The sequence below is a fragment of the Anomaloglossus baeobatrachus genome, chromosome 10 (genome assembly GCF_048569485.1).
Source record: "Anomaloglossus baeobatrachus isolate aAnoBae1 chromosome 10, aAnoBae1.hap1, whole genome shotgun sequence".
Classification (NCBI taxonomy): Eukaryota; Metazoa; Chordata; class Amphibia; order Anura; family Aromobatidae; genus Anomaloglossus; species Anomaloglossus baeobatrachus.
The window spans coordinates 26811972-26839770 of NC_134362.1; the positions used below are offsets into that span (position 1 = coordinate 26811972).

The 27799-nt window shown below is 49.2% G+C and overlaps 1 protein-coding gene across 1 annotated transcript in view; it reads right to left on the reverse strand.

The window, feature by feature from the left end:
• The window catches only part of LOC142254433 (receptor-type tyrosine-protein phosphatase beta-like), a 262642-nt gene that overhangs the window by 46204 nt on the left and 188639 nt on the right, over positions 1 to 27799 (reverse strand). Inside the window, exons 29-31 of the mRNA XM_075325478.1 lie at positions 20422 to 20632; positions 9674 to 9795; positions 4205 to 4289 (exon numbers count right to left, since the gene is read on the reverse strand). Coding sequence (XP_075181593.1) covers positions 4205 to 4289; positions 9674 to 9795; positions 20422 to 20632 — 418 coding nt within the window. The remainder of the gene's footprint in view (positions 1 to 4204; positions 4290 to 9673; positions 9796 to 20421; positions 20633 to 27799) is intronic.

Genomic DNA, 27799 nt, shown 5'->3' on the forward strand with positions numbered 1-27799 from the left:
AGCTGGATATAATGTTTGCATATAAGAATAAAAAAAAATCCCTAAAGCCACTTTTGTCTGAGTCAGGTAGTTGGGTTAGGCTACTTTCACACATCAGGTTTGAGCACTGCGGCTCAATCCGGCTGTGAAACCTATGCAACGGATGCGGCGAAAACACCGCATCCTTTGCATAAATTTTTACATGCGGCCCGTCCGTTTTTTTCCGGTTGCGGCATGCTACTGACCATGCGCAGTGGAAGAAACCGCAAAAAAAATGGTTGCGGTTTTTCTGCAGAACGCCGTACTGTGCCGCAGAGCAAAAACCGGATGTGTGAAAGTAGCCTTAGGCTGCTTTCACACATCAGTTTTTTTTGCATCAGGCTCAATCCGGCTCAAAAATCTATGCAACGGATGCAGCGAAAAAAACGGATCCGTTGCATATGTTTTTCCATGCGGCCCGTCCGTTTTTTGACGGATCCGGTATGATACTGAGCATGCGCAGTTCAAAAAAACGCATCCGGCAGCCAGATGCGGTTTTTGCCACAGGACGCCACATCCGGCGTCCATAGGCTTGCATTGTAAATCGCGCTGGATTCGTTGCGATGCGTTTTTTCGACGCAGACAAAAAAACGCTGCAAGCAACGTTCCATGCGACCACCGCTTCGGCTAAATATATCGCATCCGGCAAAAACCGGACGCAACGCAAGGCCATGCGGCACAATCCGGCGCTAATGCAAGTCTATGAGGAAAAACCGCAACCGGCGGCAAAAACCCCGGATGCGTTATTTCTGCAATGCACTGTATTGTGCCTGATTGCAAAAAACTGATGGGCGATGCACTGCTGCCATCTGCTGCCCTCAGGGATGCATGTGTTAGATAAACTCTTCATTAATATCTGCACTAACATCACTGGAGACATTGATACACATATTATATATTATACGCATACACAAATAACCTTTGCTGTGGGTTTATGTGTTCCCCTATATTTGGCTATATTTTTGGTAGAGAATTGAGACACCGCATGTTCAATGGGGTTTTTTTTTCAGGGGAGGTGGTTGTGCCTAAAAACTGAAATTTGACACTTAAAGGGAACCTGGCAGGTGATACATGCTGCCCGAACCCCGGCATGTATCAGACACTGGCTGCATGATTTCAGCCAGATTAGGGTATGTGCGCACACAGCGGGTTTTTATTTTATTGTGTTTTTGTGCGGTTTTGGGCTCAAAAGTGGTTGACTTTGCTTTCCCAGCAAAGTCTATGACTTTTCATTTTTGTTGTCCGCACACAGCTTCTTTTTAAAGCTGCGGTTTTGAAGTGAAAAAAAAAATGGACATGTCAATACTTTTCTGCGCTTGGCTGCGTTTTTCCACCCATTCAATGCATTGGAAAAAAGCAGCAAAACGCAGTGGACAAAAACACAGCGAAACGCAGTAAAAAACGCAGCGAAACGCAACCAAAAACGCAGCATTTTTACCGCTGCATTTTGCCGCGATTGCATTTTTGTGCATTTTTAGCGGCCAAAAACACAGCATTTTTGATGCCACAAAAATGGTTAGATGCGCACATAGCCTTAGTTTGACTCTGAAAGACTGCAACATTTCAGAGACTGGTGGTGACTTGTCCACCGAGCGGGTCCTAAGTGGCTTCTCCCCGCCTGCTGCCAATAACTATGCATGCACACAGGAAGAAACGATTTACTCAAGACAAGTGGGAGGGGAAAAGCCACTCCGAAACACTCAGGTGAATTTAGCCAGTGCCTGATGCATGCTGGCCATGGTTCGGGCAGCACGTTTGCGCTGTCAGGTTCCATTAAAAATTCAATAGCATTTTCTTAAGGCCGCTTTACATGCAACGACATCGCTAACAAGATATCGCTGGGGTCACGGAATTCGTGATGCACATCCGGCCTCGTTAGCGATGTCAATGCGTGTGACACCTATGAGCGACCGCTAACGATCCGAAAGACAGCAAAAATTGTTGATCGTTGACACGTCGTTCCTTTCCAAAATATCGTTGCTCATTTTGGACGCAGGTTGTTGGTCATTCCTGAGGCAGCACACATCGCTACGTGTGACACCCCGGGAACTACGAACTACAGCGTTCCTGCGTCCTCCAGCAACGAGGCTGGAGTGACGTTAATGGGGCTGCTCTCCGCTCCTCCGCTTCTATTGGACGCCTGCCGTATGACGTCGATGTGATGCCGCACGAGCCGCTCCCTTAAAAAAAAGTGTTTGTTTGCCGGCCATCACTAGCGATATCGCAGCGTGTAAAGCGGTCTTTAGTCTCCTAAATGAAAGAAAAGGCCAAAAAAAGATGCAGCCTTGAGTTGCGCCAAAATTCGGAGACTTTTCAAAGCTTTTTACGCAAGCATACTGGCATAAAACATTTGATGTATCAAGCACACAGTGTTTTCATTAAAGGGGTTATCCGGCTTATTTTGAGTTTTTTTCATTATTTCCCTATTGAGCTACATTGGGGCAGGTAAGTAGATAGAGACCACTTACCTGCCCTGCTGTCAGCCCCTCTCCCCCGGCTCAGAGTGGTCATGTGACCGCTCCTGCCGTGATTTTGCTGCTTCCGGTCATTTCATGTCAACATGGGCAGGGCCATGTTGACATGCAAATCTGGAAACAGCATGTCGCCGCCCTGCTGGGCGGGTACTGTGTGTGGAGTCCCCGCCCCCTTCCCTGCACCCTCCCACACATTCCCCCGCACCCCGTACTCTGCCCACAACTTCCCCCTGCACTTCTGTGGGACCCGTGACCTGGGGGAGGGGCCTGGCGGCGGCTGCCGTGGTGTCAGCGCCAGCACTGGGCCCCTTGCTCAGGATCACACATTCAAATGTACCGGCATCACAGATCACAGATGCCAATATATTTGAAAGCGCTGATGAGAAGGAGCGCAGCGCTGCTTCTCATCACTGCCTGTGCAGTCTGTGCTCTCTTCAGCACAGCGGTGACGTCACTACTGTGCTGATATGGCCAGAGCACAGACAGCGTGCGAACGTGCAGGAGCAGCGGGGACCGAGGACGGGTGAGTATGTACTCCCTACATGTGTTCCCTACGTGTGTGTGTGCAGTGCAGAGCCCGATGTGTGTATGCGGTGCAGAGCCCGATGTGTGTATGCGGTGCAGAGCCCGATGTGTGTATGCGGTGCAGAGCCCGATGTGTGTATGCGGTGCAGAGCCCGATGTGTGTATGCGGTGCAGAGCCTGATGTGTGTATGCGGTGCAGAGCCCGATGTGGTGTGGGGTGCAGAGCCCGATGTGGTGTGGGGTGCAGAGCCCGATGTGGTGTGGGGTGCAGAGCCTGATGTGGGGCTGTTATTTGCAATGCTGTAGTGATAACAGGTCAGTGCTGGGGCAGAATATACTGACAGGGAATGTGTGTGCAGGGGGCGGGCAGGGGGCGAGGCTGGACACTGGGGAGAGGCTGGACACTGAGGCCGGGCGGTGCCAGCTCTGACTGAGGTTCTGCACAGGAAGTGGTCATGTTTGCTGGAGCTGAATGTAAACAAGAAGCTGCAGAGAATAAAGGGATAATTCAAGAGGAACAAAAGTTAGAAAACAAAAAATAACAATGTAGGGGTGATTTATATGACAATACAGTACAGATTAGCTTAAACTCAAAAATTTTTGTTATGTCGGATAACTCCTTTAAATCACATCCACTTTGCTTGTTAATTAAATGTAGAAGAATTACTGTGCAAAAAAAATAAAGAAAATGTGAAGCTTTTTTGCTACGTGTGAACATGGCTTTAATGTTCAACCTAAGGCTGAGTTCACATGTCCTGTAGTCATCCGTTATCGCAGATCCATTAGAGATCCGTTTGCAAAAATGTTCTGCAAACACAACTTTATTGTCTGTTGTTCCATAGCAGATGTCGGTCGGATCTGTTTTTAACTTGCAGAATCAATGGACAACGGAACCATTAACGGGTTTCTATTTATCGTCCATTTGTGAAGAAAACAATGGATTTTTTACAAATGCAACTACAACGGAAGGCTAAATAGCAATCCGTTAGGATCCGTTGTCCATAGACTTTCATGTTAAAACAACACATCCGGATCCGTTCTAACAGATGACTACAGCACATGTGAACATGGCCTAAGAGAGCGCAGGATCGGCTATAAAAGTGAATTTACTTTTTAGGTGAAGTGGAATGTGGTGAAATGATAGCTACATAGTTACGCATAGGCTCATGAAATGTTCTCACTCTTACCTTCTCATCTTTACGATAAAAAATGTTATTAAACCAATAACAACGACACCCAGAATACTTCCGACAACAGCTCCGACAATCTTTCCTGAGAATAAAAACACAAAGCTCAGCCATTGCAAACCACAGATGTGGCCTTTAAGGGGTTGTCTAAGTAGTGGAGTGATAGCAAACAGTATGGGATTTACCAAATGTAATTTCTAGATTTGTTTTTAACCTTTATTTAACATGAAGTTGTCTGCTACTTGGAAAACCCCTTCTCATTCCCCATGTTTGCCCTTTTAAAATAAAAAAAAACAAAAAACTTATTCTCGCCTCACATGCAAAAATACTTCAAAATTTGATGATTAGAATATATTTATTATACAATCAGATTAATGTGTGAAAGGAACAATGTTTCGGTCAATTGACCTTCCTCAGGTTCACACACAGCTTGTAACCTATGGTTCCAGGAATCATGCACTATGTAGGAAAATCGCCTCTCTGGGTCTGAAATGTATGTGTTTGAGATGCGGAGAGGCGATTTTCCTACATAGTGGATGATTCCAGGAACCATAGGTTACAAGCTTTGTGTGAACCTGAGGAAGGTCAATTGACCGAAACGTTGTTCCTTTCACACATTAATCTGCTTGTATAATAAATATATTCTAATCATCAAATTTTGAGTGCCGGATTTGAAGTATTTTTGTGGAATGGGGTTAGACCCTATCTGAGCACCAAAAACACTAAATTACTCCAGGTTTGCCGTTCTTCTAATTGCTCGCCTCACATGCAGGCACTGTTCCAGCGGGGTCGGCAGTTGCTCTCCTGGGGTCAGGTGAGGTTGTTACTGCCGGATTCACTGTCCCCGCCTAAAGACAAATAAGTAAATCGGCAGAAAATGCGAGCTGTGGTTTGCCTCTCACTTCCTATTGATGTCCTATTTGTCCGTATGAGGTGAGAGGGAAGCCGGCGATGATTGGGCGCGGGGATCGCATGACATAACCTCATCTGATCCCCAGGGAGTGACTGCTGGCATAGTTGACACCTGAGGCGAGAATGCGCTTTTTTTATTTTGGTGGGCGCAAACATGGCGAATGAGAAGGGGCTGTCCAAGTACCCAAAAATGTCCCAAGACATGTTAAACAACCGTTAAGAGTAAATACATTTGTTGCATACCTTACAGTTGGCTGTCTATCACCCCACACTGAGCGATCGTGTATAATATATACCATTACTATAGTGCTCACATCTAAAATAGGTGGTCAAACATGTAAAAAAAAAAAATAGAACTAAAATGGAAGTTTTTAAAAATTAGGGTATGTGCGCACGTATTGCATGCAGTTACGCTGCGTTCTGCACCGCAGCGTAACTGCATGCGTCCTGCGTCCCCTGCACAGTCTATGGAGATTGTGCAGGAGCCGTGCGCACGTGGCATATTAGAACGCAGCGATTCGGCTGCTTCCCAAATCGCTGCGTTCTAAGAAGTAACATGTCACTTCTTCTGTGCGGTTTGCATGCTGTCTATAGGGAGAGGCAGCATGCAGAGCGCACGTTCTCTGCCGGCACCATGCGCTTCAGAACGGAGCTTTTCAGCTGCGCTCTGAAGCGCACCTTTTAGGTGCGGTGCAGAGCGCACACATGCGCACATAGCCTTAAGCTGACTCACCAGCTGAAACCATTATGGATAAAAAAAAAACAAAACCCAAAACTTCATGTATCCATTTTTATGGTGTTAATGACTCTTTTTGATGTCAGTTATCAGGAGCCATCATTATATATTCCCAGAGGATAAAAACCTGACATAGTACTATGATGAACGCAAGGGTACATGGTTCATAAGAGTAAAGCTATGTGCACACAGGGCTTTTTTGGTAAGTTTTTTTCCTGACCAAACCTGATCTTGTGGCAGGAAATCTCCTGTGAGTCATCTGTGTTTTTGGTGCGTTTTCCAAGCATTTTTTAGTGGCGTTTTTGCTGCAGGTTTAGGCTATATGCCCACGGGAGCTTGCTTCTGCGGATTTTGCCGCGGAAAACCTGCGGATTTATCTGGATTTTCCAGATAAATCCGCAGGTTTTAGCAAGTACAGACACTCCCCATGTTATCCTATGGGACATGGGGAGTGTCTGTGTCCACGCTGCGGAATGTGCAGCTGCGGAATATGCTGCGGATGTCCCGCAGCCGCACATAACTGCATGTCAATTATTCCTGCAGAAATCCCGCCTCTCCACTATGGAGATAGAGGCCGGGACGTCCGTAGGTAAATCGCATGAAAGTCCGCAGGTTTACCGCAGCTATATCGCTGTTATACTGCAGCTAAAAATAGCTGCGGATGCCGGCAGGCAGCTGCGGGAAACCTGCAGCCATACCTGCGGATACATCCGCAGATGCGATTCCCCCGTGGGCACATGGCCTTAGTGCGGATTTGCTGCTTTTTTTCTACAAAATGGGTCGTATCAATGAAAAAAAGCAGCAAATCTGCAGCAAAGAATTGACATGCTCATTTTTTAAAAACCTGACCAAAAACACAGGTATTTGCCAAAACAGTCAGGAAAAAAACCCTGATGTGTCTGTGCATGAGATTTCAGAAATCTCATAGACTTTGCTGGGACTGTAAGGCTATGTGCCCACGCTGCGGATTTACCGCGGATTTTGCCGCGGATTTGCCGCGGATTTACCGCGGATTTGCCGAAAATCTGCAGCAGCGGCACTTCCAGGCCATTTCAATGGCATTTTGGAAATGCTGTGTCCATGCTGCGGATTTTTCCGCTGCGGATTTGCCGCGGATTTTGATCCGGAAAAATCTGCAGCATGTCAATTGTTTGTTGCGGATTTTGGTGCGGATTTGGGTATACAATGGGAAAAGAAAAAAAAAAATCCGCATCAAAATCCGCAGCAAATCCGCGGGTGCGGATTTGCCGCGAAAGTCGCGGATTTTCAGGCAGAAAAGTCCGCAGGTACATTCTGCCGTGGACACTAAGGCTATGTGCGCACGTTGCGTACAAGCCCTGCAGAAATTTCTGCAGCGATCTGAAGAGCACATGTGCGCTTTAGATCGCTGCAGAAATGTCCGTAGTGAGCGCCGATTACATGCGCTCTGCCTGCAGCTCCTGCCATAGACAGAGCAGGAGCTGCCGGCAAAGCGCAGGAAAGAAGTGACATGTCACTTCTTTTTGCGCAGCGCTTCGGCAGTAGCCGAAGCGCTGCGCTCTTAGACGCCACGTGCGCACGGCCCCTGCACAATCTCCATAGACTGTGCAGGGGCCGCAGGACGCATGCAGTTACGCTGCGCTACAAAGCGCAGGGTAACTGCATGTTTTTACGCGACGTGCGCACATAGCCTTAGCCTAAAAAGCAGCTTTTTATTAGCATGGATTTGCATAAAACCAAAGCAAATCTGCAGCTAAAAAAAAACACAGTAAAAACTCTGTGTGAACATAGCCTGAGTTGTGTCTTGTAGAAAGTTCTGGACTTGTGTATCCATCATATATCTAGAACAGAATTGTTTTTTTTCCTCTCTGAGTAAACTATACAAGTAAAAATCTTGAAAATGGAGAGGAATTGATAAAGTATATTAGAAGTTATGATGATGGCATGATGACGCTTGTTTGCCAGGGGCCGAGCAGCTACGAGGTTTTAGAATACCGAGATAAGATTCAAAAAGATTACTTTTCAAATCTGCATGTATTTCAAAAATGTGTCTATCCAACAACAGGGCAAATGGCTGGTCTTGAAACAGTTAGGACCTGTGCGCACGCTGCGTTTTTTGCCGCGGTTTTGCTGCATGTTTTGCTACAGAAAATATTTATAACCTTGCTGCAGTCTTTCCCCAGCAAAACCTATGGTAAAAAAACCTGCTGTGCGCACACTGCGTTTTTTTTTTTTTTTATCACCAACAGGTTTTGCTGCATGTTTTCTGCAGCAAAAAGAATTGCATGTCACTTCTTTTCCGCAGGTACCTGTGGTTTTTGCCATAGATAATGGTCAAAAAGCGCAGGGAACAACCTGCGGAAAATTCGCGGCACAAAACGCGGCAAATCGCGATAAGGCACTGTACCCACGTTGCGTATTTGCATGCAGTTACGCAGTGTAACTGCAGCGTAACTGCATGCGTCCTGCGTCCTCAGCACAATCTATGAAGATTGTGCATAATGCATGCGCACGTTGATCTAAAGAGCAACATGTCACTTATTCCGTGTGCTTTGGATGCAGCTCCCGCTCTGTCTATGGTGGTGGCTGCATCCCGAGCGCATGTAATCGGCTTTTTCACTGCATTCATTACGCAGTGTTTCTGCAGCGATTTGAAGTGCACATGTGCTGTCAAATCGCTGTCGAAATTTCTGAAGGGACAAACGCAACGTGGGCTCATAGCCTTAAAGCGCATGCAGTTTTCGGGTGCAATTTTCTGCGGTTTTTTTTACCACAGGTGCAGTAATCTTTCAGAGGGTGAGGAATTTTCTTAAGAAAATTCCATTTTCTAGTGCGCACAGGGCCTTAGGCCGGTGTCACGCTCGCGATTGCCTCATGTGTATCTCGTGTGAATCTCGTATTGCATCACCCGGCACGGACTCACATTCTCCTCACAGGAGCGGGTCGGTTGCATGCAACTCTATGCAGCTGAGACGCTCCTGTGAGGAGAGTGTGAGTCCGTGCCGGGTGATGCACAGCGAGATACACGCGAGGCAATCGCAAGTGTGACACCGGCCTTACACTGAGGAGTAGAGAAAAAAAATGCAGTTTCGCATTCAGTCTTCCTGGGGAGCAGAGGGAAAAGAGGCAAGAGGGTGGGAAGACATGATTAGGTTAGAGTACACAATGCAGCTCTAAGGGGTACTTTGCGCGTTGCGACATCGCTACTGCGATCTCGTCGGGGTCAAATCGAAAGTGACGCACATCTGGCGCCGGTAACGACGTCGCAACGTGTAAAGCCTAGAAGCACCGATAAACGATCGCAAAAGTGTGTCGGTGATCTGTGTAGTGTCGGTTATTTCCATAATTTCGCTGCAGCGACAGGTACGATGTTGTTCCTCGTTCCTGCGGCAGCACACATCGCTGTGTATGAAGCCGCAGGAGCGAGGAACATCTCCTTACCTGCCTCCACCGGCTATGCGGAAGGAAGGAGGTGGGCGGGATGTTTACGTCCCGCTCATCTCCGCCCCTCCGCATCTATTGGCTGTCGCTGTGACGCCGCACAACCCGCCCCCTTAGGAAGGAGGCGGGTCGCCGGCCAGAGCGACGTCGCAGGACAGGTAAGTGCGTGTGAAGCTGCCGTAGCGATAATGTTCGCTACGGCAGCTATCACAAGATATCGCATCTGCGACGGGGGCGGGGACTATCGCGCTCGGCATCGCTACAATCGGCTAGCAATGTCGCAGCGTGCAAAGTACCCCTTACACCACACCAGGAGGGGCCCACCTGGACAATATACTTTAACACAGCGATTCTCAATATTTCAACAATTAAACAAGTAATCACTCCTCCGTCCCACTTACCTGTATTATCAACGGTCTTGTAAGGTCCCTGATAGTCAGTTATTGAGAATAAAGACTGTGGATATGCTGAAATGAAGCCACCTGAGTCCCGCTCAAGTTTGGTAAAGCCTGCAATGCCAACCCTAGGAAAAGACAACAATTTTTTTTTAAAAAATTACACAACTATGATTAATTACTTAAATCACTTAGTTTTTGCAGCTAAAGTCAATGGGGTTGGCAGAGGTGTTGGCCACCCTGATCTGACAAAATGTCAATACGATAAAATTCTAGGGTAGAGTGATTTGTGGGACACTCAGGGGGCATTATTGACATTTTTGAGAGCTCAGGATGCATTATTACAATTTGTGGGACACTCGGGGCATAATAACTATTTATACGTCACTTGCCTTGTGCGCACGCTGTGTTTTTGCTGTTTTTTTGGCACAGTTTTGGGTGCAGTTTGTGATCCTAAACTGCATATATGACCCAGCAAAGGTTATGAGAAATCCGAAAGGCTGTGCGCATGTTGCTTCTTTTTTGGCTGCAGTTTTGGTTGCAGAAAAAAAAAGCAGTGTGTCACATCTTTTCTGCGTTTTTCCCTGCATTTTGCCATTGACAATGTTAAAAAAACGCAGCAAAAACGCTCCGAAAACGCGGCAAAAATGCATGCGTTTTTTGATGCATTTTTTTTTAGGCAGATGTGCGTTTTTCTACCAGAGGGTGCGTTTTTTGCTGGCGAAACAAAACTTAAAGCAGAACGGTCGTTTTAATTTTTACTTAACAAATCAATAGTAAAACATGAAAATAAACAACTTTGTAATAATCTTATCTGACAAATCTGCTGCTTTTTTTCCTCTGCCAGACGTGATCAGTCAGTATAAAAATTCTCAATTCTGGGGTAAAATCTGTGTTCAGTGAAGACTTTCCCATTCCTGAGATAGAACATGGCAGTTGGTGCTGATGAGATTCTAAGCAAAAGAGGAAGGAGGGGGCGGAGCTATGCCTCTAGCTCCTCCCTCTGCCTTTAGCTCCTCCCATCGTCATAGAATCTCATCAGCACTAACTGCCATCTCCTATCTCAGTAATGGTAAAGTCTTCACTGAATACAGATTTTACCCCAGTATTGAGTCTTTTGATAATGACTGATCAATTTTGGCAAAGAAAGAAGCAGATTTGTCTGATAAGATATATTACAAAGTTGATTAATTTCATCTGTGCTATTGACTTATGAAATAAAAATGAATATGGTTACACTGTGTGCTGTGTATATTGTAATAATGCACCTTGCCCACTTAAATGGCAATATTGTTTTTTAAGCACAAGGCATTATTAATCATTTATATAAGGCTACTTGGGACATTTTCACTTTCTATTACTCTTTACTATTTGAGTCACACATTAAACCACTATTTGGCACAATTATTTTGGAGGGAACCATCTTTCTGGGATTATTCATTCCAAGTCACTGCTTTCATAGCACAGTTTTATTTGGTAGTAATTACAGTAATGACAACAATATTTCTCAAATTCAGTATTTAAGGAGCAGAATCAGGGACAAATACAGCAGCAATAGTTTCAAAATTGGGTGGGATGTGGAGTTTGTGTAGGTTGGTAATAGGTGGATACAGTCTATGTGTGCATCTATGTTGGGGTTAGAAAAAAGTAGTCATGGAGGTCTGGGTCAGCATCAAAAGATGGGAAAAGTGAAAGACTGCCATCAGAAAAGATGGCACTTGTGAGACACTGTATATAACCGTAGTGTAATCACTTATACGGTCTGCAGAACTGGTATCTACCTTTATAATGGTAGCTAATTATCTGGTCATGGTATAAGGAGGTGGTTGGTGTGAGAAGAGCTCCCCTCTGAAGACCCCAACCAGAATGTTTTATTAGCTTTCAGGCTACTTTCACACATACGGTTTTTGCTCTGCGGCACAATACGGCGTTCTGCAGAAAAACCGCAACCGTTTTTTTTGCCGCCGGTTGCGGTTTTGTTTGCATAGACTTACATTAATGCCCCATTGTGCCGCATGGGCTTGCGTTCGGTCCGGTTTTTGCCGCATGCGGCAGATTTAGCCGATGCCGCGGCCGGATGGAACGTTGCCTGCAACGTTTTTTGCTCCGGCCCAAAAAACGCATCGCGCCGCATCCGGCCGCTGCGGCGCATTTTCAATGCATGCCTATGGACGCCGGATGCGGCGCGATGCGGAAAAAAACGCATCCGGCCGCCGCATGCAGTTTCTTCCACTGCGCATGCTCAGTAGCGTGCCGCAACCGGAAAAAACCGGGGAGGCCGCATGTAAAAACTTATGCAAAGGATGCGGTGTTTTCGCCGCATCCGTTGCATAGGTTTCACAGCTGGATTGAGCCGCACTGCTCAAACCGGATGTGTGAAAGTAGCCTAAGGGTATGTGCGCACGTTGCTTTTTACCTGCTTTTTACCTGCTTTTTTGCTGCTTTTTCTTCTGCGCTGTTTAATGCCAAAATGGATGTGTTCTTCTATTCAAGCACAGTCTATGGGAATTTGGGTTTCTTGTTCACACTATGTTGTTCAAAATGCTGCCTTTTTGTGGCAGAACTTTGGTCAAAAACTCAGCTTTTCAAAGAAGCAACATGTCAATTGTTTTTGCCATTTGGGTTTTGCACTGCAAAGCTGAGTTTTTGACCAAAGTTCTGCCACAAAAAGGCAGCATTTTGAACAACATAGTGTGAACAAGAAACCCAAATTCCCATAGACTTTGCTTGAATAGAAGAACACATCCATTTTGGCATTAAACAGCGCAGAAGAAAAAGCAGCAAAAAAGCAGGTAAAAAGCAGGTAAAAAGCAACGTGCGCACATACCCTAAGGCTGGTTATGCTGTAAGTGCGGCCAGTGCCATCTAGTGGCCAAAAGGGTACAGTGTCATATTTAATGCTAAGTTATTGCTAATGTGTTTATAAGTTTAATGTGTTTTTTACATTGAGCAAGAATGCTTAAATAAAGTATTAGGACAACGTAAGGACAAGAGAGCAGGGGTAGGGAAGTGGCAGCTAAGTTGATTGGAACATTAGGTTAGTGATGGGTTTATATATAGAAAGGATGTAGCAGAGCTAGGCTGCTTTCACACTACGCTTTTTTAGCATGCGTCATGAACGGTTTTTTGCTGTAAAAGTGGATCCTGTTTTTACAAAGAAAAACGCATGCAAACACGATCGGGAGTGAGGGGAACTGAACGTGATAGACTGGGAGCCGGCATCTGACAGCTGCAGATGCTGGTAACCAAGGTAAACATCGGGTAACTAAGCGAAGTGCTTTGCTTGGATAGCCGATATTTACCTTGGTTACGAGCGTCCGTAGCTGCTAGTGTCGCGGGCGGGGAGGAGGGTGTCGGCACACTACGCTCACCCCTTCTGCTCGGGTCTGGCAGCTGCTCAGTGGTGGCTCGAGCTGTGGGCCGGATCCCGGGGTTTCTCGAGCGACACTCCTCGCCCGTGAGTGAAAGGGGTTTGTGGTTGGGTGTGGGGATTGTTATAGTTCGTGACGCCACCCATGGTTGTGGTGATTTCACCACCGCTGCTCAATTCGGGGGTCCCGGGGATGGTGATGCGGAGCAGCCAGGTGTTGTGTTGTCCCTCCGTGGGTAGGGGTTGGTGATCCCGGGGCCCGGTGGTGGAGAAGGAGGTGCGGGGCCTGGTGGGCGCAGGGACGCAGGGGCAGCGCTGTGCCTTGCGGCACTGTGGTACTCACTCAGCCTGAGACATGGACACAGTTTGTACGGTAAACCACACGGCTGGTAGGACGGTCCCACAGACGGCTGCACCTGCACTCCCGGTAGGTGACGGTGATGTCCCTCTTCCTTGCACCTATGTTTGACTTGTGGTAGCGGTGGATTCCCTCCGGTTACCCGCTCCCCGACTGCAATCTGGGCCGGAGGAGCTCTACACTTTGCCCGCAGGCGCTGGCCCTGAGAAACTGGTGCCGTGGCGGTGGCGGTGTCTCTCTGCTTCAGGTTGGGCTGTTGCCTTCAATCGGGACTTGGTTGTTGGGGGATCTACGTCCCCTTCACTGACGGATTCGGCAAATTTGGCGACTCCTAGCCTTGCTGGGGTCCGAGAGGCCCCTGCCCTGGTGCTGACTGTCCTTCGGAACACTGCTCCAGACCACCGGGCACACAGCCAACGGGGTCCTTCCAGGAACTTCCAAACGGTCCCCCTCCAGACCGTCACCGCCGTCGCTGACCTTGCTGATCTGGCCCTACACAAAGCTGGACCTTCCAGGCTTTCTTTCTCTACTGCCACTTCACTTGCTTTCCTCCTTTACCACTTTTCTACTTTTACTTCTTGTTTGCTCTCTCACTTAGCTCCTCACTCCTGCTCCTCCCTGAGCTATCTCAACTTCACTCCTCCATGTCCCTCACTGGACTGCCTGGTTTTCCCGCCTCCAGAGTTGTGAGCTCCTCGGTGGGCGGAGCCAACCGCCTGGCCCACCCCCTGGTGTGCATCATCAGACTCCTGGAGGAAGGCAACAAGGATTTCTGGTTAGCAATGATGTGCCTACCTGGAGTGTGGGGTGTGGTGGTGTTGTGACCTGTGTCCCCTGGCTTGCCCAGGGCGACACATTCCCCCTTAGCAAAATGCAGACCGTCCGCGGGCTGCCGTCCTACACCGGTTTTATTTTTCTGAAAAAGGGGGTAACAAGGTTAAGAAAACATGAATAACATTTTTAATAACTCTTCCCAAAACGGGAGGCACATTTACTTTTAACGTTGCAACGGTTTACGGTTACGGTTTCCGCTCTCTCCCACCCAAGCAACCTGGCCCTGATGCTGCCCCTAAAGCCCAGGCAGCACCCCTTGACCCACAGTCCAGCACAAGTTACCCGAGCGGGATCTGTCCTTCCCTCCAGAGGGTAGCCACCGGTTCCTTTGGTGGCTGGGCCCTAGCCTGCTCTGCTCAGGGCCCTCCCTCCAACCTGCCTCTCCGGAGGCGGCATTGCGGAAACGGTAACGGTAACCAACATATTTACAAGCCACTTAACGTTTGTGGTGCCCTGCAAGTTCACGGGCTTGTCCATGGATAGTTCCCATGCAAAACTTTTAATGGTCCCCACAGGGACAACGGTGCCGGCTCCGGCCGGTTCAATCACGAGCAAATCAGGTGAAACTTCGGTAATTTTCATTTTCCTTATCATTCTTTCCAAAACTTTTAAACAAACAACAATTCAGTGGTGGTCCCAACGGGGACTGGACAACGGTGCTCCGCTGCCCTACTCGTACTTTTCTGCTGAGGCGGACCCATCCTCTGCCACCAGCACATCAAACATGCACTGACATGCCTGCGGTGACAGGGGCACCCGGTACCCATTTCCACCGATACGCGGGGTATGAACAACCACGGGGTCTCCTACATAGCGGGAACGCTCACTTGCCTCTTCAAACTCAGCAGCAGAACCGGGACTAGGGCCGGAGTCGTCATCTCTTGTTCCTGCATCAGGCGGGTTGCCGCCAGCTGCCGCAGCCTCCTGGCCTCCAGCCTCCAACACTTCAGCCTCTTCTGCGGTAGCACGGAGCAGCAGATTAGGCGAGCTGACATTAAGGCGCCTCATAAGTAACGGCAAGGGTGATGCATAGGCCGAAACTAGGCCGGGCCCCTCAGCCGCAGCGGCCGGTCCTGGTAGGACATAGGGACGTGGGTCACCAGTCGGTTCTACTACATCCATTCCACCTCCGTACCTCGGGGCAGTTATAAGCAGCTCCTCCACCTCGTTGGTCCACTGCTCCATCATCCGGAAGATCTGATCCTGCTGACGCTGGTGGAATTGCATCACCCGGGCCTTCATCCAGGCCACGGTCCCGGGCTCAGGGTCTAGCACAGTCCCTACTGGGACTTCTGGCACCGTGCTGTTAAGGGGCCGCGGTTCCAGCGGTTCCCCTTGGTGTACTTCAGGGACGTCCCGGACGTCTGCAGCCGGCTGGTCCGCCTGAGCGGCTGGGCAGGGTATCGCTACCGGTTGGGCAGGTAGCGGGCCTAATGGTGGGGTGGCAGCAGCTATTGCGGGTAGCAGGGAGAGAGGTAGGGTGAGCGGAAGCCGGCCGGGCCCCTCAGCTCCAACGGCCGATCCCTCAGGAATACAGGGGCGTGGGTCGGTTACCCGCTCCTCCAAATCCTCTTCTGCCTCGCGTCTCCACATAGCAGCCACCACGTCCGCCATGTCGGTCTCCCACTCCTCCAGGAGGAGTTGCATATGAGCCTGCAGACGATTACTCAGCGTCATGGTCCGGTCCCTCAACCACGTCGCCGTGCCGGGCGCGGGGGCTTCCTCGTTGGGAGTTGGATCGTACATCTTGGCAGTCGTGCCTTCCAGGAACCCAGTATTGCTGCAGAGTCCTGGCGTCCCTGCTTCTATAGCTGCAGCTACATGCCGCCAGCCGCCATCGCGTCCCCCCTAGCTCTTTTCGGCCCCTCCTCTCTCGGGGCGGGGCTTTGGCCTTCGCGCCTCTACTGCTCGAGAAGACGCTCGAGCGGGAACTCTTCGCGCCAAAGATGGCGGCTTCTGAAATTTTTCTGCCGGATACCTTCGGCGGTAACAAGGCGCACCCCTACCAGACGGCAGAGCGGTAAGATCCTGTTCGTGACGCCAAGTTGTCGCGGGCGGGGAGGAGGGTGTCGGCACACTACGCTCACCCCTTCTGCTCGGGTCCGGCAGCTGCTCAGTGGTGGCTCGAGCTGTGGGCCGGATCCCGGGGTTTCTCGAGCGACACTCCTCGCCCGTGAGTGAAAGGGGTTTGTGGTTGGGTGTGGGGATTGTTATAGTTCGTGACGCCACCCACGGTTGTGGTGATTTCACCACCGCTGCTCAATTCGGGGGTCCCGGGGATGGTGATGCGGAGCAGCCAGGTGTTGTGTTGTCCCTCCGTGGGTAGGGGTTGGTGATCCCGGGGCCCGGTGGTGGAGAAGGAGGTGCGGGGCCTGGTGGGCGCAGGGACGCAGGGGCAGCGCTGTGCCTTGCGGCACTGTGGTACTCACTCAGCCTGAGACATGGACACAGTTTGTACGGTAAACCAAACGGCTGGTAGGACGGTCCCACAGACGGCTGCACCTGCACTCCCGATAGGTGACGGTGATGTCCCTCTTCCTTGCACCTATGTTTGACTTGTGGTAGCGGTGGATTCCCTCCGGTTACCCGCTCCCCGACTGCAATCTGGGCCGGAGGAGCTCTACACTTTGCCCGCAGGTGCTGGCCCTGAGAAACTGGTGCCGTGGCGGTGGCGGTGTCTCTCTGCTTCAGGTTGGGCTGTTGCCTTCAATCGGGACTTGGTTGTTGGGGGATCTACGTCCCCTTCACTGATGGATTCGGCAAATTTGGCGACTCCTAGCCTTGCTGGGGTCCGAGAGGCCCCTGCCCTGGTGCTGACTGTCCTTCGGAACACTGCTCCAGACCACCGGGCACACAGCCAACGGGGTCCTTCCAGGAACTTCCAAACGGTCCCCCTCCAGACCGTCACCGCCGTCGCTGACCTTGCTGATCTGGCCCTACACAAAGCTGGACCTTCCAGGCTTTCTTTCTCTACTGCCACTTCACTTGCTTTCCTCCTTTACCACTTTTCTACTTTTACTTCTTGTTTGCTCTCTCACTTAGCTCCTCACTCCTGCTCCTCCCTGAGCTATCTCAACTTCACTCCTCCATGTCCCTCACTGGACTGCCTGGTTTTCCCGCCTCCAGAGTTGTGAGCTCCTCGGTGGGCGGAGCCAACCGCCTGGCCCACCCCCTGGTGTGCATCATCAGACTCCTGGAGGAAGGCAACAAGGATTTCTGGTTAGCATTGATGTGCCTACCTGGAGTGTGGGGTGTGGTGGTGTTGTGACCTGTGTCCCCTGGCTTGCCCAGGGCGACACACTAGGAGACGGGCTGCCTGCTCCCTGCACACGTAACCAAGGTAAACATCGGGTAACTAAGCGAAGTGCTTTGCTTGGTTACCCGATATTTACCTTAGTTACGAGCATCCACCGCTCTCAGGCGGGGGAGAGAGAAAGGAGAGAGAGGGAGGGGGAGAGAGGGAGGGGGAGAGAGAGACTGATCACGCCAGGCTGGTTTCTGGGCATGCTCAGTAGAGCAAGCAGGATCCTGTCTATCAGCATGCCAGCGTTCACATGCGGTTGCGTGCAATATAGTCAGGATCTAGTGAAAAACAGTATTTGGACGCAGGTCAAAAACGCTACAAGTAGCGTTTTTGAAAAAAGTTAAAAAACTGCAAGTCGCTGGATCCTCACTATAACGCACGCAAACGCAGGTGAACGCATGTTGACGCGAGTCCATTGCAAATGCATTAAAATGAAAACGCATCTGCACTGGATCAGTTTTTGCGTTAAAAAAACGTTCATGACGCATGTTAAAAAAAAACGTAGTGTGAAAGCAGCCTTAGAAAGGTGCAGGTTAGATAAACAGTGCTGGTGGAGTGCCATAGCCGGGTAGCTCGGTGGCATTTCACAGCAAGTACACCAGGGGTTAAGGAAAGGTTTAGCCCCTGTGAGGAGCTTGGGAACTAGGCCCTTGGGAGAAAGGGAATATACAGTGAGAAGAAGATGGCTGCCTGAGGAGCAGGGTGTGTGGTCGGACCGGTTCCCCTATGAGCGGATCTATTTTCGGTAGCCTGCTGGGCAACATCAGGGTACGCGGGACCCACAGAACACGAGACGGAGCAGAGGCATCGGACAGGGTAGAGGCAGTCTGCTTTGACTGAACGCAGTCAGTAGAAAAAGCAATAGTACACTGCTGGAGCGCACAAAGAAAGGAACAGACTGAGAGGAACAGAAGTAGAGAGGAAGGATTTAAAGTGACTGTAACCTGTATGATAAAACCTGCTGACGATCAGTAAAGTAGTGCTTGAGAGACTCCTTGATTGAACCTGAATCAGAAACTAGAAGGAAACAAAGTATCCCCAGAATGCAAGTAAGTGGACGAACCCCAGACGTCTACTGGGCCCTCAATCTGCCTGTAGCTGGACCATTGGGTTGCACGACATGCAGACCATGACTACAGCGCCCCCTGCCACCCTGTTTACAATGGTATGGTGGTAATACTGGATTTAGTCTCCATATGGTGCATTCAATAAACAGCGCTGTCGTCGGCTGAGGTGCCCGCTATCTCCAGTAGGATAAGGGTGCGCCTCTGTATTTTTTGCAATGTGTTGCCTGTGCTGGGGGTCCACTCTGATGCGTTTTGCCTTTCCCTACCCCCCTGTGCCGAGTCTCTAGCTGCATCTTTTCTTTGCTTAGATTTTTCTGCAATTTAATACAGGGTAATATTGTGGTACCGTGTTAGCCAGAAAAATCAATTGAAATACTATGTCCCAAGAATGACAAAAGTATTTTAGGAGTGATACCTTTATAGGCTAACCAGAAAAATTATATTAGCAAGCTTCAGACAGTGAGGACAGAAAACTACATCTGCTATCCCTGAGAAATACATTCCTACAACAAGGATACCATCCACTAGTAATAGATGAAGAGATCCACAGAGCTACAAGGATCCCAAGAAGCAGCCTCCTGGATTACAGACAGAGGGAGGATAACAATAGGGTACCGCTTGTGATCACATATAATCCCCACATGAGCATCCTAAGGAAAATTGGTGCTGATCTTCAACCCATATTCCATAGGGACCACAGACTAAAAAGTAATATTCCCAGAATTACCACTTCTCTCCTACAAACAGCCCCCTAACTTAAGGAATCTCCTTGTTAGAAGTGTCCTCTCATCACCATCAGAGACGGGCACATTCCCCTGTAATGGTAAGAAATGCAAGACCTGTACCCACATTTTACCAACAAATCCGGTCCACATAGCCAACACATATCAGAACTACAAGATCATGGACCTCTTTTCATGTACATCCTCCAATGTAGTATACATGATACAATGCACAAGATGCCCTGGAGGAACATATATTGGGGAAACTATAAACAAAAACTACAAACAAGAATGAATCTACACAGGCACACAATAAAAAATGACACGCCTGTGGGAACACATTTCTCCAGACCGGGACACAGCATGACAGATTTAAAAGTACTAATACTGAAAGGTCATTTTAAAGATGACAGAGACAGAAAAATTTGGGAATTCAAACTGATAAAGATGTTTAGATCCTTAACAAAAGGACTCCATTTAACACCTGATTTTATGACTCACTACATGGACACACTTCACACCTCCAGCAGAAGACCCTCAGAAGTGATCTGAACAGACACCTCCAACTCATCTGCATTTCTAAGAAAAAACTCAATTTGATTTCCTTGGCTTATCTTTAGGAGGCATCATCTGTCCTGTTGTAACAGTCATTTAAATGTTGTGTTTAGTCTCAGTAATTCTTTTTTAATTTGCCTGAAGAAGGAGCCTGTGTTCTCTGAAAGCTTGCTAATATGATTTTTCTGGTTAGCCTATAAAGGTATCCCTCCTAAAATACTTTTGTCATTCTTGGGACATAGTATTTCAATTGATCTGCAATTTAATAAAGCATTAAAAAGTATGTTCACATTTGCATAGTTTGTGATACGCGATGATATACATTTTGTGATGTTATTAGTGGGGTCTGAGTCTGTAAACATCCAGGGCGTCTTTCTATATGAGCTAGTGGTGCTCCCATCCAATCAATGGGAATGTAATTTATATTATTGATGACCCTCATTCTGCCATTGGAAAGTCAGTAATATTCTTGCCCTGGAAAGACCATGACTAAAGCTATTCCCCTTCCCAGTAATCAGTAGAAATACATAGGAGACATAGTTACCAATATGATGATGCAGGATCCAGACCCCCATTTTTATAAGGTGGATCAGTAGTGTCATCTCCAATCGTCACTGTCTGCGTGGCTGCACGACCGGACCTCTGGGAAGATTTGCTATCTTTGGTGATAATCTTTGCAACATATGCATCCGCGGTCTTACTCTTAAAATCACTGTAGGTCTTCAACAGATCACTTTGAGATGGTTTAACATTATCTGATGAAGCAGAAAATACATGTAAAAGTATAAGAATCTATGAATATTTTGTAAAAGTAATAAAGCATAAAATGATACAAATTTGCACTGCCATAATCACAGTACCCCACAGAAAAAAAATAACATGTACATAATTTTTAATGCACAGTTAATGCCGTAAGAACAACCTCCAACAAATAATGGCAATATTGCTCTTTCTTCTACTCCACCCCACAAAGAATTAAAACTAAACATTGTCAAACAAATGTAATTCTATGCTAGAGATGGTAAGAATCAATTCTCAGGACCCCATCCAGTGGTCAGGACATTATTTTGCGGCTGCCGCCAGAGCCGCCTCCTACATCGCAGCATTTGCGGCTCCTCTTCTCACTAGTCAGCCTGGCGTGATGTCATATGCGAGTCCTTGCAAAAAACTATGTCACTCTAGGCCGGCTAATCAAAAGGAGGAGCACGGAGTTCACGGAGTTCCTCTCCAATGTCCACAGATTACGGACCTGGCCCGTACACCGAGTCCTGGGAATTGGGTCACACCGGATCCGGTGGAATCTACACCATTTATATTTTACACGAAATGACCCTCTGAATTCTTTAGCTTATTACATTCACATGAATATATTGTATATGTTTTTATGTAATACTAGCTGTAGTACCCGGCGTTGCCTAGGATAGTAACTGTCTCTGTCCCTCTCTCAGTCTCTGTCTGTGTGTCGCTCTCTGTCTGTCTCGCTGGTGTCTCTTTCCTTGTCTGTCTGTTTCTATCTCTCTGACTGTATTTGCATCAGTCTATCTGTCTCAATCTCTGTATCTGTCTGTCCTCTCTCTGTCTCTTTGCCCCTCTGTCTCTTTGGCCGTCTGTCTCTTTGGCCGTCTGTCTGTTTCTAGGTCCGTCTCTTTGCCCGGTCCGTCTCTTTGCCCGGTCCGTCTCTTTGCCTGGTCCGTCTCTTTGCCCGGCCCGTCTCTTTGCCGGTCCGTCTCTTTGCCCGGTCCGTCTCTTTGCCCGGTCCGTCTCTTTCCCGGTCCGTCTCTTTCCCGGTCCGTCTCTTTCCCACTCTGTCTCTTTCTGTCTCTCCCTATCCGTCTATCCTAACAGTTTATTTTGTTCCTATAGCAACCACTGACAGTTGCTATTTATAGACTATAGCTCCCAGCTCCATTCAGTTTAATAGCTGCAGGATTTTTGTAGAGTAACTGGAAAGCACGGGGTTACATTTTCCCGGCCAAACATAGTCTATGATGTTCCCTGAGTCACATGGAGTGTCTGTGCAAAATTTCGTGATTGTAAATGCGACGGTGCGGATTCCATTAGCGGACACACACACACACACACACACACACACACACACAGCTTTATATATTAGATGTGTCCAAAAAGCTGTATCTTATAAATACTGTGGTTTTGATTATTTTTTTACTATTACACATTTTTTTCACTTTTATTTTAAAATAATACACATCCTCTGTGTCATTGTGACACAGGCTGCTGTTGAGACAGGTTTTCACGCCTGTGTCAGGGTGCACAGAAAGCCCTGTGGTCTTTTCTAGGTGTCCGGAGCAGCCCTCTATGGTGGTCCTTTCTAGCCCTTCAAGCTAGCTCTATCATAAGGATTAGTGCCTCTTTGATCATGCTGCAGTCCATCTTGATCAAAGTGTTACACGGCCAGGATCAGAGAATCCTCCAATCTCAGCCTTTAGAGCATAAGCTCAGCTACATTAAGCATTGAATGGTAATGCAGAGCTTATTCTACATTGTAGGTAAAAGGCATATTGCCAGTCATTATAGGACAAATGATACATGAGCCAAGAATGCGGGGAAGCAGCTAAAAAGGCCAACAAAATTCTGGGATGTATCAAGACAAGCATTGAATCTAGATCAAGAGAGGTAATTATTCCCCTATACTCTGCCCTGGTCAGACCCCACCTAGAATACTGGGTACAGTTCTGGGTGCCCCAATTCAAGAAAGACATTGATATATTGGAGCAAGTCCAGAGAACAGCAACCAAGATGGTAGAAGGTCTGCAAACCATGTCATATGGCTAAAAGAACTAGGAATGTTTAGTTTGAAAAAGAAAAGGCTGAGAGGAGACTTAATAGCGGTCTACAAATATCTGAGAGGAAGTCAAAATGCAGAGGGAACCACCCTATTCTCATTAACACAAGGGAGTACAAGAAGCAATGGAGGAAACTAAAAGAAAGGAGATTCAGATTTGACAATAGGGAAAACTTTCTGACAGTGGGGGCAGTCAGGGAGTGGAACAGGCGACCACGAGAGGCAGTGAGCTCTCCATCAATGGAAATCTTCAAGTGGAAGCTGGATAAACATATAGCTGGGATGATTTAGGAAAACCTGCACTCGCAGGGGGTAGGACCCGATGGCCCTTGAGGTCCCTTCCAACTCTACAATTCTATGATTCTATGATAAACACAGTGTTATGCATCTGCCTTGGCTCAGTAGGGCTTCACCACTTTTCCCTATGGCCGCTGCCCTCTGCTGTGCTCCACGTCGAGTTTTACTACAGTAGTTGCCTGGTGTGCTTCCGTGATATCATCTGCCTTGGCCTACAGTACATAATGTTCACTAAGGCACGAACACTTGTGTTCTTGCTCTATACGTGTCTTGCATCAACACCATGATGGAACTGTGGCTAATAGGATAAACCTCACACGGTGAGCTGTACACATGGACTCACTGTTCAAAACACTAAGGCCCCCTTCACACGTCGGTGATTCTGGTACATATGTGCTTTATTTTGTACATACCAGAATCCCTGACATGCGCAGACACATTATAATCAATGGGTCTGCTCACACATCAGTAATTTTTCACTGAATGTGTCCCCGTGCAGCGTACACGCGAGTCCGTGATTCTGCACGGAGACAAGTCCATTTTTTTCTGGCATCACTGATGACCCACGGACCACACTATGGTGTGATCCGTGTGTGATCCGTGAAACAACGTACCAGAAAAACACTGACATATTAAATAATAAACATTTTCAAATAACCTTTCCAGCGATTCGCTGTGCAGCCTCCGCTCTCTGCAGCTCCTGCCCGGCTCATGAATATTCATGAAAGCAGGAACTGCCGACCCGGAAGTAGCTGCAGAGAGAGGTGGGCGGACGCTGCAGAGCCAAGGAGTTCAGCACCATGGACAGCAGGAGCGAAGGCAGATAAGTAATGTCCATTTGCAATCACGGATCACGGATTGCACATGGACAACCCACGTGTGCCGTGAATCACGGAACACGGAGGGACATGTGCGTGTTTTACACGTCAGTGAAGAACGTCAGTGTTTTTCACTGACGTGTGAAGGGGCCCTAGGAAAAACTAATAGAGGGCTTGACTCCTTACACTACATGACTTCTCTCTTTATAATACAGTTGTGTTAATGTGGAACATTTCTGTACGAAGTATGGCTACATGGAGCTACTGTTGGCAAACATTCAAAGCTTAAAAGGTATGAGTCCAGTTTCTGATCAACATCTGTAAATGCACTAATACAGTAATTTCATCAAGAATCAAGGCCGACGAGAACATGAGCAAGCCGGACTCCCGGTCCAGAACAGAAACATGGTTTTACATTGCTTTAGTGTTTTTAGAACATATCTGCCCACAAATAAAATGTTTCAATGCAAAGTTCACATCAGAGAAAACCTTCAACAGTTGGGATTTATTTGGTTCCTTGAGTTCATATAAAAAGAAAAACAAACTTTGAAGGCTTCTGTTACCCTACATCTAAGGCCCGTTTCACACGTCAGTGAAAAACACTGATGTTCTTCACTGACGTGTAAAACACGCACATGTCCCTCCGTGTTCCGTGATTCACGGCACACGTGGGTTGTCCATGTGCAATCCGTGAATCGGGATTGCATATGGACATTACTCACCTGCCTTCACTGCTGCTGTCCATGGTGCTGAAGTCTCCTTCTCTGCAGCGTCCGGCCACCGCTCTCAGCAGCTACTTCCTGGTCGGCTTTTCCTGCTCTCATGAATATTCATGAGCCAGGCAGGAGCTGCCGAGAGCGGAGCAGGCACAGCGAATCGCAGGCAAGGTAAGTTGAAAATGTTTAATATTTAATATGTCCGTGATTTCTTTATCGCTTCATTGGGGGACACAGGAAACCATGGGTGTATGCTGCTGGGACTAGGAGGTGACACAATGCAAATAAGAAAGTTAACTCCTCCCACGTAGTATACACCCACTGACCGGAGCTGAGGAGATCAGTTTTTGCTTAGTGTCCGAGGAGGTTGGACACGCAGGGGCTGCTCTCAGCCCCTCAGGTTTGTATTGTTGTATTTTATTAATCTTTTTCCTTCGTTTTTCAGACACAGCTCTTCGGGCGACAGGGTGTAATCGCTCACCCTGCTCTCCCACATAGAGACCGGTCGCACAGAAGTGGGGTCCGTCCGCCACTTCCGTTGTCCTCCGTGTCTGTCTGGCAGGACCCTACCCCCCTAACACTCTCTAGACTGTTTGGGGGGCATCCGCACAGAGGGACAGGCGGATGGTCCTTGCCCCCCTCCCCAAAAACTCTCTCGCTCCCGAGCCTGATTGTGGGGTAGGAGGACGAAGACCGTACCTAGGATGGAGAGGTACCCTTCCGGTCTCCCCTATCCCCGGGATGACCGTCGAGATGTCTTCACTCGCCTCCCAGGATGCATCCAGGATCACCTCAAGACAAGCCGGGACCTCAGGGTAAGTACTCTGCACTCCCCCGTCCCGTGTTATGGGGGGGAGGGATCCCGTATACATAATCTCCTGTCCCTTCACTTTTTGGGTCAGGGGCTCCCATATCTCCCTTAGAGCCCCCCAGCTGCACTCCCCCGATCGGCCCCCCTGCCGTGGCGTCCACTACCCGGCGTCCCCCCCCCGGCGGCCTCCCCTTAAGCTTTAGTCCCCGGCTCCATTGCGGACCGGCGTTTTCCCCCCATCCCCCGGCGACCTGCCTTTAAACTTTAGCCCCCGGCTCCATTGCGGCCCGAGGCTCCACTGCGACCCTGCGTCCCCCTCCGGCGGCCTACCTTCAAAATTTAGCTCCCGGCTTTGCGGCCCCCTCGGTATCTGCGCGCCCTCCAGGCCACGCCCCCAGCCGGTATTCTGTCCGCGCGCGCGGGTTTTTCAAATTCCCCGCCTCTTTTCCTCTTGCGCGGCCTCAGCCCTCCTCCCGGCGTCTGACGTCACTTCCGGGCGCCAATCCCCGGCGCGCGTCATCCCTGCGCCTTCACTGGCCCTTCCCTCCAGGTAAGCGGCGCTGCCGCCGCCGCGAACTCCGACCTCCTCCGCCCGGATAGGTCGATCCTGCAGACACCGGTGCCGCCGCCACGTCCGTGCTCCGCCCGGGTGAGCGCTGCTTGCGCCGCCGACAGGCCCGCTCCACCGACCGGGTAAGCGTTCCTGGCACCGCCGCGACTCTCCCTTCCCAGGCTGTCTGCACCACCACCGCCGCAGGTTTGCGACGCTACGCTCACCCGCAGGCAGTGCTCCCCTCTGACAGTGATTAAAGGCCCCCTGCCCATCTTGCAGCATTCAGTGCGCCACATCTGAGCCCTCCAACAGGCACCTAACCCCCCCTCAGGGCTCATTCTCCAGGGTACTGTTCTCCCTGAACAGGCAGTGCTGTTGGTGAGGTGACAGGCCCATTCACTAGGAAACCGCTTTGTGAAGCAGCCGTATGTCACACAATTTTATTGTCTTCTGTGTTGCGTTGTACACGCATCCTTCCTAGCCCAGATGTTCTCCTGATTTCTGGGTGTTCATTGTCAGTTTGCCATTCTGTCCCCCAGATAATTACTGCCAGTAGCACTAATTACTAATCCTAGGTGTCCAGCGGTATTATGCGCCTGTGGCACAAATTACGGACGTCACTACAGCATTCTAAATCCTCCCCAGAGTACTGTCCCTACACCTGGTTATCCGTCAGGTTACGGATAGATTATAGCGCTCTACCCAGCAATCAGAAGTTCACATCTCGCTACACACGTTGTTACCCGGCGGTCCATGACTTGGCCTTTCCGTGATCGTTCCAGTGTCTCCGTGAACCGGTCAGTTTTTTCCAGTCTGTTCCAGGCTTACGCCCTGTGTATTCATGTACCTGTCCTCTGTCCCATGTGTCAGTGTCTCTGCGGCCACCTGACGGTTACAGTGCGCAGTTGCCTTTTTCTCTACACTAGTCTCTACCTGTGCGCAAGTGACACCAGTGTGCCTGGTTTTCTTTATGTACTAGTTTTCATCGGTGTGCTAGTCTCCTACTTGTCCACTATCCAGTGGGCCAGTGTTTCTCTAGACACCGTTTCCCTGTACCTGTTCACTTCTCAGTGTGCTACTGTCTGCGTCAAGCCTGATGTTCCAATACCCAGGTGCTTTGGGGATCCTGCCCGCTGTTCCGTGGGCCAGCGTTTCCACATACATTTGTTGGCTTTGGTGTATCAGGGCTTTCACAAGCCTTTACACTACTCAGTGTAACAGGGTTTCCATATGCACCTGTCTACACCACTGTAACAGCGTTGTGCGAACCTTCCCACTGTTTAGGGTGTCAGGTCTCTATGTGCACCTGTCAGTTTCAGTGTGCTAAAGGTTTTTTTCTATCAACCCGTCCGCCATTCTGATTGAGGGTTCCGTAGACCTGTCCACTTGCCTGTGTACCTGTGTCTCTATATGTCGGCCTATCTACCAAGGTGCCAGTACCTGTCACGCTCCCCGGGTCCTCTGCTCCGCTCCCCGGGTCCTCTGCTCCGCTCCCCGGCTCACCTGCCACGCTCCCCGCTCTCCAGCCTCCAGTCCCCACGCTTCCCAGGCCTCCTGGTCCCCGCTCCCGGCGCCCGTCGGCTTCCCAGTCCATGGCCGGCGCTGCTGCGTCCTCCTCTCAGCTTCCTGTGTTGGCTTCTGGCACCCGGGCCGCGCGCATGCGCATTAGGGCGCGCGCGCGGTCACTGACCCTTTCTTAAAGGGCCAGTGTCCACTAACAGGAAATGATGCACACAGGTACAGGGTATATAGGGGGTTAATGTCCAAGGGAGCGGGGCCTGTTCTTCGTGTTTTCCCAAGCTAGGAGTCAGGTCTCCTTGTGTTCTGTGAGATACTTACCTCTCTGTCTTCTAGAGCCGATCCTGCATCGCCATCCGGTCCTGCTGTGTCTCGAACCCCGAACGCTGCCCATCTGCCATCCTGA